This window comes from Typopeltis vanoorti, chromosome 3 (assembly GCF_054136105.1).
Source record: "Typopeltis vanoorti isolate ZY-2024b chromosome 3, IOZ_Tvanoo_1.0, whole genome shotgun sequence".
Classification (NCBI taxonomy): Eukaryota; Metazoa; Arthropoda; class Arachnida; order Uropygi; family Thelyphonidae; genus Typopeltis; species Typopeltis vanoorti.
This window is the reverse complement of record NC_143551.1, coordinates 117298468-117321914: the sequence shown is the minus strand read 5'-3', so window position 1 is coordinate 117321914 and position 23447 is coordinate 117298468. Positions and strand designations below refer to the sequence as shown.

General features: G+C 38.2%; 1 protein-coding gene across 2 annotated transcripts in view; it reads left to right on the top strand.

Annotated features, from left to right (window-relative positions):
- LOC150108495 (protection of telomeres protein 1-like) overlaps positions 1 to 23447 on the top strand; it is a 492786-nt gene that overhangs the window by 50610 nt on the left and 418729 nt on the right. For both annotated transcript variants that reach the window (XM_090415908.1, XM_090415909.1), the window contains exon 2: positions 14460 to 14535. In XM_090415908.1, the coding sequence (XP_090272034.1) occupies positions 14460 to 14535 (76 nt within the window). The remainder of the gene's footprint in view (positions 1 to 14459; positions 14536 to 23447) is intronic.

Here is a 23447-nt window from a genome sequence, read left to right as displayed (position 1 = left end):
TCAACCTTGTGTTTGCCTGATTTTTTTTTTTCACTGAACTGCTCCTTAAAAATTTCGAACCAATAGCGGGAGTTTTGCTTAATAATGAGAACCTCAGCCAAAAATCAGCTTTATAATAACCTGGTATAGTTGAAGATTGCTCATGCAATTTAGAACATGGAATGCCGCAGTATACTATAAATTTTCTTCATGTTAGGATAATATATCAGCCTACAACTAGTTAAATTTATAACAAGAGAGAATTATAAGACAGTAATACATGATTGGGCAGAAATTACGATACAACACCATAATGCAAAGCATTATACATGTCTGTAAGGATATGTGCTTTGCACAAAGGCAATTGATGAAGTCGATAGCTTCTGTATACGAGTTGCCCAGTCCTGAAAATACTTCAGGCGTAAACTTTGCTTACGCGTGGATAAAGGATTAAACCAAGAGTATAATTTCTTGGCATCTTTAATTTTTACTTTATCGAGGTCTTTTCAAGTGGAAGCCAGATGCAGAAAGATGCTAAGGTTGAATCAATGCAGTCATATATTTTACATATACAAGTAATTAAATGATGTATCACCATATGATTAAAATTCTCTGGATCAGAGAAAGTTGTAGGAAGTTTTATCACTTGAGTATAATGTATATTATATCTGACAAGAAATTATATTCTTGTTTAATCCTTCTCCAAGTGTAAGCAAACAAAGTTTATGCATAAAATATCTTCATGACTAGTCATGAAGTCTGTATTTCCTGATATCAACATTCATAATGCATAGCATTATACATGTCTGTAAGGATATGTGCTTTGCATTATGGAATACTAAAGCAAGCGATGAAGTCAATTGCTTCTATATACTAGTTGCCCAGTCCTGAAAATACTTTAGGTGCAAACTTTTGTTTGCTTACACTTGGATAAAGGATTAAACCAAGAATATAATTTCTTGGCATTTTTAATTTATAGTATAACCAAGTGGAAAAAGTTTCAGCAACCTCAATAAAGATTGAAACTGATGTGGGTAGCAACCCTTCTCATAATGCATCTAAATACAGGGTGATCCAGAACTCTTGGACCAACACCAATTACAGAAACTGCTCAAAAGAGCGACTGCCAACATTAATGCAGGCTTCATACTTTCGACATAGCGATTGGTGTACATTGGCGAAAACACCAGGCATTTCTCGTGCAGCAGCAGCAGCGGCAATAGAAATCCTGGCAATAAGGTCCTCATTGAAATCGATGGGACTATCGTAGATCATGCTTTGTCATATGGCCCCTTAAGGAAAAAGACCAGACATGGGCGATCGTGGTGGCCAAGCGATGGGACCACCCCGACCAATCCATTGTCTCGGAAATGTTGCATCCAAGGCGTTCCGCACATCCATGCTGAAATGGGGTGGTGCTCCATCGTGTTGGAACCACATACGTGTTTGAAGGTTTACTGAAACAGGGTTCAGTAATTCTAATTCAGATAATATATCAGCCTACAACTAGTTAAATTTATAACAAGAGAGAATTATAAGACAGTAATACATGATTGGGGAGAAATTACGATACAACACCATAATGCAAAGCATTATACATGTCTGTAAGGATATGTGCTTTGCACAAAGGCAATTGATGAAGTCGATAGCTTCTATATACGAGTTGCCCAGTCCTGAAAATACTTCAGGCGTAAACTTTGCTTACGCGTGGATAAAGGATTAAACCAAGAGTATAATTTCTTGGCATCTTTAATTTTTACTTTATCGAGGTCTTTTCAAGTGGAAGCCAGATGCAGAAAGATGCTAAGGTTGAATCAATGCAGTCATATATTTTACATATACAAGTAATTAAATGATGTATCACCATATGATTAAAATTCTCTGGATCAGAGAAAGTTGTAGGAAGTTTTATCACTTGAGTATAATGTATATTATATCTGACAAGAAATTATATTCTTGTTTAATCCTTCTCCAAGTGTAAGCAAACAAAGTTTATGCATAAAATATCTTCATGACTAGTCATGAAGTCTGTATTTCCTGATATCAACATTCATAATGCATAGCATTATACATGTCTGTAAGGATATGTGCTTTGCATTATGGAATACTAAAGCAAGCGATGAAGTCAATTGCTTCTATATACTAGTTGCCCAGTCCTGAAAATACTTTAGGTGCAAACTTTTGTTTGCTTACACTTGGATAAAGGATTAAACCAAGAATATAATTTCTTGGCATTTTTAATTTATAGTATAACCAAGTGGAAAAAGTTTCAGCAACCTCAATAAAGATTGAAACTGATGTGGGTAGCAACCCTTCTCATAATGCATCTAAATACAGGGTGATTCAGAACTCTTGGACCAACACACCTAAACAAGCACTTTTCGTCATACAATGCATGGTCCAAACTCAAGCAGTGAAGCGCCAGGGATTAGCAATTACTGTGTCAGGAAATGAAGAAACACAAGAATGACAGAGGAGATTTGAAACAATTCCAGAAATTACAGAACATAAAGAATTTTATTCAACAAATTACAGAAACTGCTCAAAAGAGCGACTGCCAACATTAATGCAGGCTTCATACTTTCGACATAGCGATTGACGTACATTGGCGAAAACACCAGGCATTTCTCGTGCAGCAGCAGCAGCGGCAATAGAAATCCTGGCAATAAGGTCCTCATTGAAATCAATGGGACTATCGTAGATCATGCTTTGTCATATGGCCCCTTAAGGAAAAAGACCAGACATGGGCGATCATGGTGGCCAAGCGATGGGACCACCCCGACCAATCCATTGTCCCGGAAATGTTGCATCCAAGGCGTTCCGCACATCCATGCTGAAATGGGGTGGTGCTCCATCGTGTTGGAACCACATACGTGTTTGAAGGTTTACTGAAACAGGGTTCAGTAATTCTGGCAAGACCTTTTGTAAAATTACGAGGTACGTTCTCCCATTCAGTCGTGCTGGCAGAAGGTATGTGCCAATCAAATGGTCATGTAGGATTCCAGCCCAAACATTTATGGAGGGTCGAAGCTGTATAACTGAGAGGAGACCTCAACATAGCCTTTAAAGGAATACAAAGAACCGACCAGGGCTTCTGACCTAATGTCCAATCCTCACCTCGTGGTGCACCCTGTTGGGTATCTACCTGGATACTGAATGAATGAGGATGGGCTGGCAATTTGGGATTTAGCCGACCAAATTGTATTCTTATTGGTTAAACCAAAATAAAAAACGATGGTACAACATAACAAAATTTCATGCCGACTGGGGCGTTGCCCAGTTAAACAAGGCCCCTGTTGTTTTCGCCAGGGAACCAGGGTGAACAGTGAAAACTCAGCTACTGGAACAAATCCTAAAGCACACCCCAACTCAATATCACAAGAATTGAAGATCGGTACTATCAACATAAGAAGCCTGAATGGCAAAGAAATGGAGCTAGCTGAGGAATTAGATAAGTACCAGATCGACATAATAGGGGTGACTGAAACAAAAAAGACAAAAACTGGTGAGATCTTTCTGAGCAATAAATACAAAATGTTATATGCAGGCAATGACAATCAAGGAAAAGAAGGAGTAGCCATAGTATTCAACACAAATTACGAGGCTAATCTTCTTGAATGGCGGGCTGTCCAAAGTAGAGTGATGTGGGCAAATATGAGAATGGGGAACTGAACAATGAGACTTATTTGTGCCTATGGTCCCACAGAATGTTCTACTAAGGTAGAGGTGGAGGAATTTTTTGATACTTTAGAAAAAGCAACTGACACAATGAAAAAAGAAAAAGTTGGTCCTTGTTGGGGATCTGAATAGCAGAGTAGGAAATGATTGTCATACATACAAAAAATATTTTGGGAAAATTTGGAAAAAAGAGCAAACTAATAATGGCAAATACCTGTTGGATTTCTGTTCAGGACATGGACTGGTTATTACCAACACCATGTTCCAACATAAAAATGTGCACAAATACACATGGAGAGAAGAGGCAAGGAATAAAAAAAGTCTCATTGACAATGTTATTGTTGATAGTGATGTTTTCTCCCCGGTGCAGGACACCAGAGTGTACAGAGGATTTGAAATTGGAAGCAATCACTATTTAGTCTTGAGCAGGATAAAATTGAATTTCATATTATTATTATTATTATTGTTCAGGCCTCCATGGAGTCAAAAGACTCATCGTGGGAGGTCCTTCCTAAGAACATAACGTCTGTCAACATTCATCGAGAAGAGGTCCCCCTTAAGAAACACAAAGTCTATCATAAAACTCCTTAAACTCATTGACCGCACTCGTTCTCACCACTCCATCAGACAATGCATTCCACAGTTCAATCACCCTCCACGCAAAGAAACCACTCCTCACCCTCTTGCTCACAGTTTCCTTTCGTAACTTCCAGGGATGGCCTCTTGTCATCACTCCTTCCCGCTGTTCAACCAAGCGAAAGAACTCCCCAGTGTCAACCCTGTAACCACCTCTCAACAGTTTAAAAGTCTCAATCATATCACCTCTTCTTCAATTCACCAAACTCTGCAGTCCACATTCCCTCAGCCGATCCTCATAACTATCCTTGTACAGTTATGAAACCATCTTTGTCATCCGTCTTTGTATCCTTTCCACAGTTAATTTATCCCCTTCAAATCCTGGAGGCCAAATCTGAGAACAATAGTCTAAGTGCGGTCTGATCAGAGACATATACAACGGAATGATAACCCTTTTATCTCTGAAGGTCAGTGTCATTCTCATAATTGCAGCAATCCTCTGTGTTACCTTCACCACCTTTGCAATATGTCCCCTAAATTTCAGGTTTCTATCAATCATCAACCCCAAATCTCTTGTCTCCCCTACTTCCTCCAGTATAGCTCCTCCAATAGAGTATGCAGCGCCCCATCGATGTGTCCCAAACCTCAAGACCTTACATTTTGCTACATTAAACCAACAAACTCCATTCATTTGCCTATCTGTCTAGCTTATTCAAAGCCTCTTGCAGGGCTACCACATCTGCACTATTACTAATAATCCTTCCCAGCTTCACATCTGCAAACAACTGAATATATCCTTGCAATCGACTGGGAATGTCATTGATATAAAGATTAAAAAATATAGGTCCCAGTACTGAGCCCTGTGGGACCCCACTTGTAACCCTCTGTCTCCTTGAAACTGCTCCACCATACACAACTCTCTGATACCTATCAGACAGCCAATCCTGAATCCCGTTGACCAATCTGACATCGAGACCCATGTGCTGCAACTTAAATATCAGCTTATCATTATATCAAGCAAAAGAATAACATGTAAGAAAGTTTTAAAACTAATAAAAGTTGAGCAGCTATCAGTTGTGAACTGTAGACTAAAATACACAAAGATTATTGAAAAAAAAATGAAAGAGTTTGAGAACAGGAACCAAACCTTGGAAATTCAGTGACAAGCCTTGAAGAAAACCCTGATTGATTCAGCCAGAGAGGCATGTGGTAAGGTTGTCTGCAAGGATAGAAAAATCTGGACTCCCTGGTGGACACAGGAAGTTAAAGAGGCAGTGAAGGAAAAGAAGAAAGCATATCAAAAGTTCCTGGCAAATAAGTCAGCTTGTGCTCTTAGAGAATACAGAGAGAAATGTAAGAAAGCTAAAGACTGTGTAAAACTAGCTAAACAAAAGTCATGAGAAGGCTTTGGTAAGAACATAGAAAATAAATATCAAGAAGGTGGTAAGATATTCTTGAAGTTGTTGAAGAAGCTCAGAAATGGAGGAAAGAGTGCTGTAAAAGGAGTTAGAGATGATAAAGGTGACATGAAAACAGGAGAAAAAGATATCCTTGAAGTATGGAGTAATTACTTCAAAAAATTACTAAATGAAACAAGTACTGATGACAGCACAATGGTAAAGAACACTCAAAAGGCATACAGTCAGGAATACGTATCCATACTTGAAGTAGAAAAAGCCATCAAAGGCTTGAAATGTGGAAAGGCAGCAGGAGTAGATGATATTCGACCAGAAATGCTGAAGTATGGTAGTATAAAAGTCTTACAGCGGCTGCACTCTATAGTTCAGAAAGCCCGGGCAGAGGGACGGCTTCCTGATGATTGGAGTAGAGCTCTAATAGTGCCCATATATGAAAAGGGAAATAAAACTGAATGTGAGAATTATAGAGGTATTTCCCTACTGAGTGTTCCTGGCAAGATCTATGCAAGTATACTTGAGAAACGGTTGAGAAGAATTGTGGAAGAAAAGCTTGGTGAAGAACAAGCTGGATTCAGGCCAAATAGAGGCTGTGAGGATCAGATCTTCACTTTACGACAAATAGTCAGAGAAAGCATGGGAATATAACAAAGATCTGTATTTAAGTTTTGTCGATCTCGAAAAGGCATATGACAAGGTGCCAAGAGAGAGCGAAGCTATTCAATACGCTACAGTTATATGGTGTCATTAAGGCATTATATCAAGCAATACTTAGTCTGTATTTGAGTTGTAAGTCGGCAGTTAGAATTGAAGGATGTACAGGAAGATGGTTTAATGTTAAATCTGGTGTGAGACAAGGATGTGCATTATCCCCTCTGTTATTCATTATCTATATGGATCACATTATGAAGGAAAGTGGTATTAAACATGATATCATAATTGGAGAGTTAATGTCAGCTCTTTGCTTTATGCAGAGGATGTAATACTTCTAAACAAATCCACTACAAGTTTGCAAGATTCCCTGACTAAATTGAATAACTGTTGTAATAGATATGGTATGAAGGTCAGCATTAAAAAGACAAAGACAGTGAAAATAGGTAGAATTGTTGAAAATGTCAACTGTGTTGTGAATGGGAAAGCTGTGGAACAAGTAAAACATTTCAGCTACTTAGGCACAATTTTTAGTGAAGATGGTAAATTAAATAATGAAATAGGCAACAGAATCAACAAAGCTGGTATGGTAGGAAGTCAGTTGAATAAATTCATATGAAATAAGAGAGAAATTAGTCAGAACACTAAATTAGCTGTATACAAGACAGTGTTCGAACCAGTTTAACTTATGGATCTGAGAGCTGGGTCAGAAGTAAAATACTTGACCAAAGACTAGAGACCGCAGATATGAGAGCTGGGAAAGATTATAGGCGTGAACAGATGGCATCAATGGCAATATCATATTAAAAACGAGGATATTAGGAAAGAACTTGACATTTGTCAGCATCCAGGAATGTGTTAGGGGGAGCTAATCTCAGGTTGTATGGTCACTTAAACAGAATGGGGCGAGGAAAGATTAACAAAACAAGTGTTCTCTGCCAGGTTGGCAGGAAAACGACCCAGAGGAAGACCAAGATATAGGTGGATTGATATGGTACAATGTGCCTTAGATGATAGAAATATAAGATCTGATAATGGTAATATTGGAGTCTTGACAAATAATAGACTGATTTGGAGGAAAATTGTAGATAGGAAGTTTGTAATGGTGTAAATTTTTCATGTAGCACTATCATATCCTGTACACCTCATGAGGGTACATGTCAGGAATTTGATGATGATGACAGTTATGGAGAAATGCCACTGGTACGAATGTGGACGTGTGGCATGCATATTTCTGCTCGCCCACACATGATAATTGTGGATATTAAAAATGCCGTCACGTGTAAAGATGCATTTGTCAGTGAATGAGACGTGCATCAAAGTCCGGCTGCACTGCAGTCTGCTGCAGGAATCACTGTACAAAATCCATATAATTCTGGTAATCTGCAGGTGTCAAGGCGTGCATTCTCTGTGTATGGTAGGGGAGGGTGTAATTATTCGTGTTGTAGAACTCGCCACGCCGTCGATTGGGGCACATGTACGGCATGGGAAATTGCTCGCGTGCTACATTCAGAACGATCTGCAACCCTACGTAGAATTTCCTCTGTAACACGTGGTGTCCTCACACTCCTTGCATGCTTTATCCTGCATGCTGCTGAGAAAGGAGCCCATTTCGCACAGATACCGGTGCAATCACTGAAAGGTTTTACGATCAGGCACACGTCAGGTCGGAAAGCACTCTCGGTACAGTCTTTGGGCTTCCCCTCACATTCCTGTCTCCAGCTCTGTAAATGAAATACATCTCATCCTTCTTGTGATTTGTGAAAGAGTCCATCCTTTTTGCACTCCATGGTAGAAATAACGACAACTGCAAAACACAAGAACACTTATCTTATAAGCGTTCCAGTGAACGCTTATAAGTGTTCACTGGAGTTCGGACCATGTATTGTATGACGAAAAGTGCTTGAAATTTGGCCCAAGAGTTCTGAATCACCCTGTATGCATGTCTGAAGGGAATTATTCTTTGCATTATGGAATACCTAGGCAATTGATGTGAGTTAACAGCCTTTATATATACAAGTAGACTAGTTGTTATAATACTTAATGCCTGAACTTACACTTGGGTAAGAATTAAAAGAAGAATATAATTTTTTGTCAAGTGTAATATACTGAATTGTAGACCAGTCATTATCTGGTGTGTTCATTAAGGTATTGGAAAGGCTAGTTAGGAATCACCTTCCCAGGTAGCTAGCATGATTCTGTATAGGGGAGGCAAAGTTTTGTTGAAGGTAGGTCTTACTTTAGCAGTCTGCTTATGATAGAGTTGTAATAGAGTGACAGCAGAGTTAGATATGGGGAATGGATATACCATGATACTTATAGATCCTATTAAGGCATTTGACAGGATTCCACATGCAGTGTTGTTATTCAAACTCAAAGGGATAGGTATGCAAACTTGTGATTTGGAGAGTGGCTGACTGACAGGTATCAAAAAGTTATGTATGGAGGTGCTGAGTCTAAGAGAATGTAGGCGACTAGTGGTATATCACAGAGTTTTGTACTTGAACGTATATATTCTTTAATGATGCAATGATATAAAACTGGGAAGAGTGGTATAAAGATGATGGAGATGCTGCAGAATGGGCAAAGGATAATGATTTCTAGTTCAGTGGTAAAGTGTAAGATAATGCACTTTAGCAAAAAAAGACATCACAAGCTTTACTATATTGATGGAACTGGACTACTGGAAATTGATGAATCCAGGGATTTTGGAGGTGATTGTGGACAGAGAGTTGAAGTTTAGAGTGCATATTGCAAAGATGGCAAACTCAACTTATCAGGTTATTTGGATTTGAGCACATTGATAAACAAAGATAAGGAACTCGCTTTTCCCTCTTTATGAAACTGCACAGATCTGGTTGCACAATTCCTTGAAGATGAGGAGATGGGGGTGGGGACAGGATCCAGAGATAACTAAGACTGTGACAGGTCTATGGAATATTCCTTGTGAGGACAGAGTGAAGGTCTGTGGGTACAATGGCTAGTTGATCTGTGGAAAAGAGTGGAAATGGTAGAAACATAAGTTATTAAAGGAGTTTTTACTCCTTTAACGCTCTCCCCTGCCCCAGTTTTCCCATAAAACCCTACCCCTTCCCCAAAGAAGCACCCTGAAGTATAATATAATAATATATATATATATATATATATATATATATATATATATATACTTGCATCAATTGCAGGCGCAAACGTGACTTTTAGTCTGTTTGCTTACTTGGGAAATGGAGTAAAACCAGGTTTAAAATTACTTGGTATCTTTAACATATTTATACCCAAGGTAAAAATACTTCCTACATTTATATCTCCTCCAGAGATTTTTATTTAATAAGGTTAAAACACCTTATGGTAACTTGTTTTGGCGAAATACTTACAAGCTCTGTATGACTAAATCTTGGTATTTCTAGCCTAGCTCCCACTGACGAGACCTCAATAAAGGTCGAAACCGGTCTGGGTTGTGGCCCCTTGCCTTTAATACAAAACATCATACATCCCCTTCTTGGAGATGTGTTTTGGCATTAAGGGTAAATATTAAGATTAGTGATCGGAGCTTGTTCCACCTTTGCCACGAGTTGCCCTGGTCCTGCACTACCTGTGGGATCAGTTAGACTTGCATCAATTGCAGGCGCAAACGTGACTTTTAGTCTGTTTGCTTACTTGGGAAATGGAGTAAAACCAGGTTTAAAATTACTTGGTATCTTTAACATATTTATACCCAAGGTAAAAATACTTCCTACATATATATATACATATATATGTGTGTGTGTGTGTGTATTATTTTAGAAAAAACTCGGGTTTTCAAAATTATTCTTCCTGCCTTGCATCAAACACTCTCCCCACATTTCCCCCCTTTTAACAGCCTACAGCATAAATATGGCGAATGAAGTCATCCTAGCATCTAAACAAGGTATATACAAAATTTTCTTCCTCAATTATTCTGCTATAATTTCCTTTAAAAATACACTTGTAATGCCCTAAAAATTTTCTTGACTAAAAATGCCAAAACCCGGGTTTTTGTATTTAAAATAAGGGACACTCCTAAACAAAAACAGGCTATAATAGTCATAAAAGTAATAGTTTCAAGAGGAGTAGCATGGGAATTTTCCCAGAAATAATACCTATATTTTAAGTTTAAGAGAGATGGTAAATCCTGTATTATTCTACAGCCGGGTACGAAACTCGGATCGAAATCCATTGAAATCCTAGTTTCATGCCGAAAAAACTATCGGCGAGCCCAAGTGTAAGTAATCACTTGGGTAGTACAACACCAGGGCAACTCAGAGCAAAGGTGTTTCACCTTTGCTCCAAGTTGCCCTGGTGATAAGGATAGTGATGGAATTGACTGGTGATAAGGATAGTGATGGAGCAAGCTCCGTCACTATCCTTAATATTCTCTCATAATGTAAAACACAGCTCCTAGGAGATGTATTACTGTTTTACATTATGAGAAGCGGTCACTACCCAGACCGGTTTCAACCCTTTTTGAGGTCTCATCAGTGAGTAGGTAGACCTGGAATATGAAGGTTTTAAGTGAACCGAACTTACATATTCCTCTACTAATGAATTGCTAAACTGGTGTACTTATATATTGTTATTACTATGATAACAAGCCAAAAGGCTATTTTACCGGCGACATAAATTAAGTTTAAGGGAGATGGTAAATCCCGTATTATTCTACAGCCGGGTACAAAACTCGATTCAAATCCATCTACCTAAGTGATTACTTACACTTGGGTTCGCCGATAGTTTTTTCGGCATGAAACTCTAGGATTTCGATCCGAGTTTCGTACCCGGCTGTAGAATAATACGGGATTTACCATCTCCCATCTCCCTTAAACTTAACTTATGTCACTGGTAAAATAGCCTTTTGGCTTGTTATTGTAGTAATAACAATATATAAGTACACCAGTTTAGCAATTCGTTAGTAGAGGTATATGTAAGTTCGGTTTACTTAAAACCTTGATATTCCAGGTCTACCCACTCACTGATGAGACCTCAAAAAGGGTTGAAACCGGTCTGGGTAGTGACCGCTTCTCATAATGTAAAACAGTAATACATCTCCTAGGAGCTGCGTTTTACATTATGAGATAATATTAAGGATAGTGACGGAGCTTGCTCCACCTTTGCTCCGAGTTGCCCTGGTGTTGTACTACCCAAGTGATTACTTACACTTGGGCTCGCCAATAATTTTTTTGACATGAAACTGTAGGATTTCGATCCTAGTTTCTTACCCGGCTGTAGAATAATACGGGATTTACCATCTCCCTTAAACTTAACTTATGTCGCCGGTAAAATCCAGGGACTTGGGAGTGTTGGTGGATAGGGAGATGAAGTTTAGGGGGCACATTGCAAAAGTAACTAAATCAGCTCATCAACTCACTTGGTTGTTGAAAAATACCTTGACGAGCAGAGACAAGCAAGTTATTGTACCTCTGTACCGAGCCCTGATAAGACCTCATCTCGACTACTGTGCCCAAATTTGGTCACCTCAGTTCCTTCTTGATGGGGAGGAGGTGGAGAGGATCCAGAGGCGAGTGACTAAGATGATAGCAGGTCTATGGAATGAACCATATGAGAACAGGTTGAAGATTTGTGGGTTGCAGAAACTAGTTGATAGGCGGAAAAGGGGAGATATGATTGAGACATTCAAATTGCTAAAAGGATTCTATAGGATTAATTCAGAGGATATTTTTGAGATCAGGACTGGTGGTGGGAGAACTAGGGGACACCTATGGAAGTTGGGCAAGAGTGTGGTTAGCAGGGGTGTTAGAGCTGGGTTCTTTACTTTTAGAGTGGTAAATGAGTAGAATAAGCTGCCAGAGTCTGTTGTGGGTGCTATGACAGTGAGCGAGTTCAAAGCAAGGTATGATAGATACTGTGAAAATGTCGAATAGTTGTGTGGACGTGATGTTTAGGGCCTCCCTCGATGAGTCTAAGGACTCCCTGGAGTAGCCCGAAATAATAATAATAATAAAATAGCCTTTTGGCTTGTTATCGTAGCAATACCTATATTTTGTTAAAGGAGTTTTATATGGTTTTTACACAGAATTTTTTCAGTACGTGACAGTTCATTTATATTATGGATGGACTAGAGCAAGAGAGAGGTATCCATTTTTTTTGTCAATGATGCTATGTTGGGAAGAGTTGTAAGGAGTGATGCTAATATTAGACAAACTAAGTGCAAGGTATTGAACTTAGGAACCCAGAGGATAAGGTTGTGTAATGTAATATTGGCAGAACTGTGCTTCAGAATATGAATGAGATCTTGGGATGATAATTGATATTAGCCTGAATTTTTACTTGGAGCATGTGGGGGGGGAACACATTGCTGGAATGTGTTATAGATACTAGGACCATGAATGAGTTTAATGTTCACTATAATAGATAGTTGCCTGAATGAGATGTCCTACAGTAATCAGTTAACGTCATGGTGGGTTGTTATATTAGTAATGAAGTTGTTTGAAGTACACCTGTTGTGATAATGGTGCCACCACAAGAAAATGCCATTATATGTAAATTGGTGTGCAAAAGCTAAGGATGAGCTGCATTTTTACCTATATATATATATATATATATATATATATATATATATATATATATACATACATATACATGAAAAAATTTTCATGACTACAGAAAAATGTGGAAATAAATTTATTGCCAGCATACTGATAAATTATATTTCACAAAAAATGTATTATACGTTTCATACAAATTAAATTGCAATACATTTTAGCAAAAGTTACAAATTTTCTATGGATGTAGTTAAGGAATTAATGGACATTGCTTACAGAAAACTATGCGGAGAGACATTTCAGTATGGAGTATGTCCGCCCTGAACTGTGATGCAGCTACCACATTGTCATACCATGCTTAGCATCAAGCGATTCAGGAGTTCTCGAGGCAAACTGGTCCACTTTTTGATTCAGAGCAAGGATAAGACCTTGTTTGGCTTTTTGGAGGGAAATTTTGAGCATCAATGCATTTCCTATTACTTTATTAGAACAGACATGTTCTATGCGGCTGAAATCTGGTGAGTGTGCTGGCCACTTGATTCGATTAATATCCTTGGTCTCTAGAAGTATCTTCACTGCTCATGTACGATGTGGTGTGGCATTATCATCTATAAAAATGAATTCTTCGCCTACACCACCATATCTATCATTTTCAAAAAAATTCTGCGATGGCAAGCAGTGCTACTTTCACGGAAGATCAAGTGCCATCTAGAATTGGCGGAAAGGCTAAAACAACTCATCTGTAAAGAGTACATTAACCCATTGGAATCTTATCTAGTTTTTATGGATGCAGCACCACTGAAAACGTACTCTATGATGAGCTGGTGATGCAGACTACAGGCTGTTGGGAATATAGGCCTACTTGTTGCAGATGTCTTGCCCCAGTCTGTCAAGATATCTGCATACCTGTGCTTGAATAGAGCCGACTTGCACGCTGACCTGTTGTGGTGTACCAATTACATTTTGCTCTTATAACCAATAAACTGTCTTTATTAGAAGAGTGAGGGTGACCTCTTAGGAAATGTCTGGAACACAATCCATTGGGTTGAAATGCCTCCCAGAACCTGTATCCAACACTGTGAGATTTCAAACTCTCTGGCAATGTTAGTAATTCTGTGCCCTTCTTCAAGCTTTCCAATAATTCTTTTCCATGTAAAATCATCTGGATGATGTGTTTGAACATTATAAGACATCCAAGTTTGGAACTTTATTCCTTCACGAAAAGAGCTTCCTTTAAATGCAATTCGCTTAACATAGCCTTTGCCTTTTATCATGTTGAATGCCACCATGTGACCCCTTTGCACGCAATTCAAAAATTTGAATGTGTGTCTCCTGCTTTCTACTCAAAATCGTCAGTTATGCAAATTGCCACAAGCTGATTCGTCTGAAATTTGGTTGTAATCTTCAGAAATGGTGTTTGTCCTTTAACACTAGTTTACTTTTTATGGTTATTTACAATCATTTCTTCACTTGTTAATGTTGTAAATATTTTTTTTTATTTTCTGATTAGTTAGTGCAATTTTCAAATGCTTTAAGCAGAAATATATTTTTAAATATCACCATTTTTTTGGAATTGGCTTTTAATATTTTCATTTTATGTGTGTGTGTGTCTATATATATTATTTTATTTTGTTTTTCTTTGTTTCAGGGTAAAGTATGCCGTATTTGGCCTCTTCAAAAAAGACCATCTGCAGGATGGTTATTGAAGCTACTCATTTCAGAAGGTATTATTTATTTTCATACTAGTGCATAAATTTATAGTTTTGATTATACTAGAGGTACATTGTTCAAATTGGGACTCATTGTTTCTGGGTTTTCTTAATTTTTGAGTAACATATTACTTTAATTCAGGAATAGCCAGTAGTAGATGTGTAATTGATTTTTAATACATATTCTGAATGTGACTGAATTCTGTAATTTTTAAATAGATTTTTATCTAAAATTTAGGAGATTATGGATAGTTCATCTTATATTTTGAATAATTTCACACATTTTCTATATCCTGGTTGTATGCTAACTAGTACTTTGAAGAACTGAATCTGCTGCTTCGAAACTGAATAAAGACAGTATTAATAAGTGTGTGTATGGTGTATATTAATGCTAGAAGCATCAGGAATAATTATGAGGGAAGAGTTTTTGGCATTGGTTAGTGGAATCTTGCCAAAAGCAATAGGCATTAGTGAAACTTGACTAACAGCAGATGACATAGTTATAAGGATAGAATGTGATGGGATTAGTATTTTCAGGTACGACAGAGTAGAAAGAAAAAGGGGGTGGGTACTGCTGCCAAAAGCAATAGGCATTAGTGAAACTTGACTAACAGCAGATGACATAGTTATAAGGATAGAATGTGATGGGATTAGTATTTTCAGGTAGGATAGAGTAGAAAGAAAAAGGGAGTGGGTACTGCTGATAATAGCAGATGAATTGCAGCTAACGAGATTAGGAGTCAGGTGGGCAGGTGGTAGCTCTTTTGAGTCAGTCTGGTGTGAGATCGAGGCCAATAAGACAAAATATAAAGTTGGTTGCATCTGTAGGCCAGCAGTTGCCAGGGATGATGGGTAAGATATGCATCAGCAGATTAGTACATTGTGTGCAAGTTGAGTAATTATTATTGTGGCGGGGGACTTCAACTTCGGAGACATAGATTGGAAGGAGAAAAAGATCACATGTCAAGAAGGAAATGGAAATTATACACATATTGAGAGATAATTACTTGAAGCAGAATGTGATGCAGAAGTCTGGTGTATGAGAGTGTTGGATCTTATTCTAGGGTCAGAAGATCTGTCCATAACTACGGTGGCTACATTGCCACCAATTGGGGAAAGAGATCATGTGATCGACTTGGGAGGTAGCAAAACATGTGGAAATTCCAGTTAAGAAGGGGTATATCTGGAACTACAAGGCAGGTGATTATGATACACTTTGGCGACAGCTTTAAGCAGTACCATCTCATAAAGATCTGCAAGGGAAGGGTGTTCACATTTCATGGGGGGAATAGTCAAGGGATATCTGAAGGAAGCAATATCACGCTTTATACCCAAGGTCAGGAGGGTAAATCGGGTAGGAGCTAGATGGATGAGTAGTATCATTAAACACGAGCTGCAAAAAAATAAAATGTTATGGAGGGTATATAAGAAGAAAGGTCACCAGCTAAGTCATGAATAGTACAAGAATCAGGCCAGAAAGGTGATCAGTGTGGTAAAGCAAAATCAGATTATGAAAAGAAATTAGCCAACCAGGTGAAAGGAAATCTCAGAGAGTTTTATCATTATCTGGCAAGTAGAAGGAAGAATGACTATGGAAGGATAACTTTAATGAGTGCAGATGGTAGAGCGGTAACAGAGGCAGATGAAATTGTTGACCTATTTAGTGACTATTTTGCAAGAATATATTATCCAAGTGAAGATATTGTTATGGCAGAGGAGACAGACAATGATGTGTGAACAGTGGTTAATGAATTGGAGGTACTTAGGATATTGGAATCTGAATGCAAATACAGTTGTGGCATTGGATGGGATATCAGCTCGCATTTTAAGAGAATGTGCAGGGGAGCTGGCAATGTCTTTCATTAGGCTGTTTAATTTAAGTCTGAGCTTTGGCAAAGTCCCATGAGAGTGGAAGGAGAGTAAAATAATTCCTTTTGCATAAAGGAGGAGGATCTAAATCTCTGGTAGCAAATTATAGACCAATCAGTATTCAGGAGTGGTGGTAAAAGTACTGGAAAAGTTGGTCAAAAAGAGAATTCAGGAATGGGTGGATAAGAATATAATACTCTGATGGGCACATGGCTTTGTGAAGCGTAGGTCATGCCTTAATAATCTATTAACTTTTTATAATAGGGTGACAGTTGAGTTGGATAAAAGGAATGGCTACACGATGATATTACTGGATTTTGCAAAGGTGTTTGACACGATATCACATGGAACTCAATTTCGCAAACTGCAACAAATGGGGATGGATATGAAACTGGTGATGTGGATAAAAGGGTGGCTGATGGACAGATACTAAAAATTAGTATATGGAGGAGGAGAATCCATGATGACATGTGACTAGTAGTGTCTGCAGGGACTCTGTGCTTGGACTACTGCTGTTTAATTTATACATAAATGATATAATAAATAATTTCAAGGAAGATATTCAGTTGTTTGCTGATGACACAAAGTTGGGTAAGGTAATAGTTAATTAAGGTGATGTAGAGAACTTGCAGGATGATTTGAATAGGCTGACAGTATGAACAATACAAAACTGTCAAGTTACGCATTTTGGGATACAAGGATAACAAGCTGTGTACAACATTAAGAGAACTGTACTCCAGGAAATTGATAAAGCCAGGGATTTGGGGATAGTAGTAGATAGAGATTTGAAGTTTAGAGGGGATATTGCTAAAGCAGTAAGGATAGCTCACAGGATTACTTGGTTATTGAAGAACATGCTAACAAGCAGAGATAATGGAGTTAATATTCCTCTTTATAATGCCTTTATATGACCACATCTGGATTACTGCCAGCTCTCTTGTCACCTGGGTTTCTTGAGGTGAGGAAATGGTGGATCCTCTTCCTCACTGTTTTATTGTTTTCTGTTAATGGTTTCAAGAAGAGGTATGGTAGTGTTGATAGTTTTGATAGTGTTGATGTACTTTGCCTTCTTATAGCTTGTTTCTAATGGTGTCATTATTTTTTGCAGTCCAAATATAATAGTGAGTGTTCGGGGACATGGATGCTCATGACCTAAATAGTCCCTTTCTCAAATTCTACTGATCAACCTGAAGAGATTCTGAGATATTTGATGTTAGCAATGGCTTAACACATATTGACCATCAGCTTGTCCATTGCCAGATAGTTTTCACCATCACAACAAGACTTGTAACCAGTTCTCCTTCCAAATGCACTGTGGATGTGAGCTCTTCTTTTGGTAACTCAGATTATAAACTCACCCAGCTTACTTTTGTTCCAGAATGTCTTCACGTCCTTTGGCATTACCCATTCATTACCTTGGTGCCAAATGTAATGACTTCCATGGACTGATTATTGTTTACATTCTTATCTGAACACCTGCTCCAACCAGATAACAGAAATAAATCTAACTGAAATTGAAGGGTTTCGTCCTCAGAAACTCCAACTATCCAATCCTTGAGCTGGGGATTGATCATTGGGAAAAATAGTATGTGGAAGACTGTTCCAATTAACAAAGATGATATGGAATGAAAAAGAAGAATGAGAAGTTGATATATTTTGGAGCTGAAATGTATTATCTGGATGTTTACGAGCAGCTGCTCATGTTTGTATATGATTAGAGGAAAGTAGAGCAATTCTAAGGGCCAGTTCAGTGGAGCATTGTCCCTTGAAATATTTACAGAAAAAACAGTATATCAACAGAGCATTTCTGGGAAAATGAATAGAGAATACAGTGCAAGAGAGTGGGGATTATCTATTAAGTGAATAGCTGTTCTCTGAATTTAGTCGAACATTCTATTGAGGTTTTATGTTTACCATCCCGAATGTGAGAACAATATAAATCTGAAATTCACCCACCAATAAAATAGAGAGTCAAAATTTGGGCAGAAGAGTATTGTTAAGAAAAAAATAAAAGAATATAAAGCTTTTTAGATGCTGAACAGCTTATGGAAATGATATGCTTGTCAGGATAGGCTACATATGAAAGTCAACCTGAGAGGAGAAACTGATTCTGATTAATGTGCAGGATATTGTCAAAAGTGAGAAAAGAAAGTGAAGCATATACCCTTCTGTTATGCCTTTAGTGTTTTTCACTTGTAGTGTTTTGAAGAACTAGCCACTATTTTTCCACTTTCCTATAACCTGTAAGAGCATGAGGATCTGCTGGTCAACATCTGTTTGCTTCAAACCCACCAAACAGCTACTTATCTTCTTTTTCATTCCATCTACCTTTGTTGTGTAGAAAAGCCATTTTTCACTGTTTTATTCAGTTACAATCCTTATGTTCAAGAAATGCAAATCAATAGATTCATAGTTTTTAACCTATTTCCATTGCATGAGATCAGTGTGTTATAAACTTTGGAATCATGTGGTGGAGGAGGGTAATTGATTAAATAAAATACATAAGCTAGTTATTGCTTTGAATCAATCTTGTGTTTTATCAGTTTGATGCCAATATTAATCAGTAGGTCAAAAGTGAAAATGTTAGTTAATTGAAATGTACATTTGTATTTGAATTTATTAATAATATATAGTCTATTGGTACAGTGATCATAACTGTTTTTTGTTGTTGTTGTTTTGCTGTCTTCTGTTCAGTGTTTAAAATTGTGCAGGGGGGAATGGATCTTTTTCTCTCTTTTTAATGTGACACTCACCTACTAAAGGTAAACTAATAGTACATTTGTATTGCATGTGGACTAAGGATTTTTATTATTTTTTAATTTTATATTTTTTAAAATGTTTATTTTTTTAAATACTTTGGAAACCTCACTCTAGAACCCAAACATGGAAATTTTTTCAAGTCACTTCAGACCTCCAATAAATGTGGAAGCAGTCTCACACCGGGTAATAAAATTCATTTCCCACCTAAAGACAATGGCAAACATCCATGCCTGTGGTGGGACTTCGACGTGCATCACATTGATCAGAGGGATGTTGACCATCAGCCAACCAGGCCAGCATACCCCATTAACTATGTTTCACTTATAGCAGTAATTTTTTTGGGAAATCAGCTTCATCAGGAGAACAAATTTCTCCCCATATTTCTAACACTACTGGCAGCTGTTGCTTCTCTACGCCAGATCTTGATCTCCACTCTCTTATCACAACTAAACCCAGTTCTCCCTCCACCCTTCACAGAACATACACTCCACATGCATCTCAGAGGCTGTCGATTTATTTTGTCATTCTCATTTCTTACTTCTCACACTAGTCTCACCTTTTTTTATCTTTCATATCTATTCTCAGTGTGTTCTTCACCTTGAACATTCTCCTTGATCTCTCCTGTCAGTAACCTTTTTTAGATGACTAATAACAACCCCATTCAAGCACAGTTTGTCTCTGAATGGATTTCAGCAGTTGTACTCATTACCCAAATTCATCTGACATTTGCAAACTGCATGTTTGCTCTTTTCTCCTCACACAACTCTGCCAGCATACATTCATCATTTCCTCACTGTCTTAGCTCATTTCATCACACACAATGTCATTGATACATCACAATTATCTTTCACACTTTTTAATAAATGAGCACTTCTACATACTTACGGTACTTGTCCTTCAGCTGGAAAGACTTGCTTTTGAATTCAAAATCCTTTTCAGTTCCCATTTATGTTTGAGGAAACCTTTCTACAAAACAAAACTGGCCACACACATACTTAACAGACATAGTACACTGGCTTCCTATTCTTAGTTGCTTCAGCCATTATTCCAACCAAACTCAGTAATTCAGTAACCATCTTTACATTTCCTTCTGTCCATCCAATTCATTCATTCCTATGAGCATTAATTCTTCTACTTTTTCAAGATAGGATGAACAGCTGCTAGTAAACATCCATTTACTGTTCATCTTGAAACCTACCTTGGGGCACCTGTTTGTGGTGGATGGCACTTTTCATTTTTGGCTGTTTATCTATTCTATCTTTCTTTTCTTCTCTGCTTCTCCTGGTGTTTTTTTCTGATCACCATCACTGGGAAACTACTACCATGTTTTCTTAATGCAGTGTGCTCTGTGAACATCCTCAAAGGGGTATGCAGACAGGCAGTTCATGGATGGCCTGGCCAGGATCAGTCATTTGATAGGCTTGTTTGTGAGGATCAGCAGTAAGCCTCTTTCCCCATGGTCCAAGCATAGGGCTTAAGACTTGCTTCAGTGCTTTTATAGCATAGAGAGTAGCCCTGGCATTCCACTTCTAGGTGCAGTCATTACTCCCATGTGTGGCTCTGTGGTGGGTTGGGAGTCTGGCTCTGAATGCTACCTTCATCTGAGAATGAGTCTTTCATCAGGTTTATTAGAGATCCTGAACAAGTCCCAATTCGCTTACAGAAACCATTTGCACATCAACAAGAACAAGAAACAGAAAACATCAGTCACCAGCAAATATGCCATCTTGTGAAAATTGTGAAAGAATTCAGGAGACTTTCTCATTGAGACATTCTTTCAGAAACAATCACAGCAATCCCTTTTTGCAGAGATTGCTGTGATTGTTTCAATATTAGTTGGGGGGATATACAAATCATGGTAACCTCTCACAAAACTTTTCCTGAAATTTTCTTCAGGCGAAAATAATATCAGTCAGACTTCTTGATGTTCCTGATGAGAATTTTAGCTTTGAATTGAAAGATCAAGGAATGGCAGTCATGAGAAGAATTCTCATATATAGTTACAGTATTCTACTACCTACCATATCATCCTTACATTTAACAGCCTTAAACCTCAATCAATGAAAGTAATGTAATCAATTGCCCTGTTAGGTTCTATATCCCAAACCTTTTGTGCTGCTTCAAATGTCAGAAATGCAACTCAAACTGCTTGTCATGGCTTTGCCGTCTATGTCCAGTGCAGGAGTAAAGAGCATGAGACTAAAGACTTCAAGTGCAAATCACTGATTACATGGGAGAATATCCAGCCAAGTATGCCAAAGGTGTAAGGATGAAAAAGAGATTCAAGAAATGAAGACCAAGCAAAACATATCAGAAAGTAAGAGGAAGTATACCACAACAAGTAGTGGAAAAACCCTCTTATGCTGAGAAGGAACAGTAAAGAAAGTGTTAAAGGGGATATTAACATGTCTGTCTCACCCTCTCACAATTTCATCATCCCTGAGCAGTATGATTTATTGTAATTTTCATAGAGATTACAAAGTGAGGCCACATTCAAAATGAGTGTGGCCTCACTCCTGAAAATGCAGCAAAAATGGTTCCATAAGATTTTATATTCACTGGGTCAAAAAATAATGGATTTTCCACCCCAAAGAATAAAACATGTCACCAGATCCATTAAATATATGGTATGAATACCTCTGCATCCTCCTTCCCCAGAGGAAAATAAAACATTGCTGTTTTATTTTCCTCTGGGGATATCAAACCAACAGTTTGATATCTTTCTTGAGCTATGAAGGAGAGATCTACATATTTGAAAATGAGGATCCTGCATTGCAGTATATAGGAGAGTTGTCATCCTTGTAAGCAGTCATATCCCTTTCCATATTTGATATCTTTCTTGAGCTATGAAGGAGAGATCTACATTGGCTGTTTACAGTTCCTTAAAAAAGGAAAAATCAAAGACTGATTAAAGCAAATCTTCATAAAACCAAAAGTCATATACATCCACCAAACATTAATAACAAATTCTTACAATGGAATTATTGCAGATTCTTCCAAAATATGGTATGGATATCATCATGGTCCTCTTGTGGAAACATAAGTGAGGTGTTTCTATCTGCAGGAGTCATATTTGAAAATGAGGATCCTGCATTGCAGTATATAGGAGAGTTGTCATCCTTGTAAGCAGTCATATCCCTTTCCAACAGTTCTTGCTTATTATTATTGACATAGATATTTGCCTCTCAGTTATAATAGGGAAATATGCATTATTTATATGCATTCAAAAATATGCATATAACTCAGGGAGATGGTCTGTTGAATGAAAGTGAGCCAAGTTGTTCTGTTATATGCCACCTGGTAAATGTCAGATGGTTCATGAGTCTCCTTTCTAAAAAGAATTTTACTTATATGTTGCTGATTCTGTTTTCTTGGCCTTCCTCTTCTTATGTGTCTATAAGTTGGTCTGTAAAGAGCAAGAGCACTGAATGTAGGGAAGGGTGGATGTCTAAGTTGGTGTCTCACCCACCTCAGCTGAGTTTTTTTAACGTATTTCTATTAGAGGTCTTTTCTGGCTTCTTCAGGAATGTGATCTTGCCATGTATGTATATAATGGTATTGATCTAGGGTATGTCCTGAAGCCATGATATTAACTGCTTGTTGGATAGCGATGCTCCCTGTTTGAGAACTATACATAAATGTGGTTTTGTACAGTATTCGAGGGCTGGGGTGAATCTTTCCTATCTTGCTATGTCATTTCGCTTATTGCAGCCACTGAAGGGGGCAAGCTAGCCCCAATAGGTGCCGGTCCCAAGCCCAGATAAATGGCAAGGGCCGACATCAGGAAGGGCATCCGGTTGTAAAACTTCACTGCCAGCGCTAGCTATGATCAAAAGGAAGTGATACAAGGGCTAGGGCGATGTGCAGCCATATCACCCTACAGCTGCTTGAAGTGGACAAGGACTACTGCATGAAGGGTGGGTGTGGTTAAAGAAGCGAGCCCAAGAAAGTGGAGAGAATGTTCCGAGTGGGAACGATGAATGTTGGAAGCATGACTGGAAGGGGAAGAGAGGTGGCAGACATGATGAAGAAGTTGGACATTTTATGCATGCAGGAGACGAGGTGGAAGGGGGAAAAGGCAAAGGAACTAGGAGGCAGTATAAATTGTTTTACTCTCAAGCAAATAAAGAGGGAAGAAATGGTGTCGGAATTGTGATGTGTGGCAGAATGAAGGGCGAAGTACTGGAAGTGGGTAAGAGGAACATCAGGATCATGCGAATGAAACTAGGTCTTGGAGAAGAGCAACTGGTCATCTTATGTGTCTACGTCCCACAAGTTGGCTGTACAGCAGAAGAGAA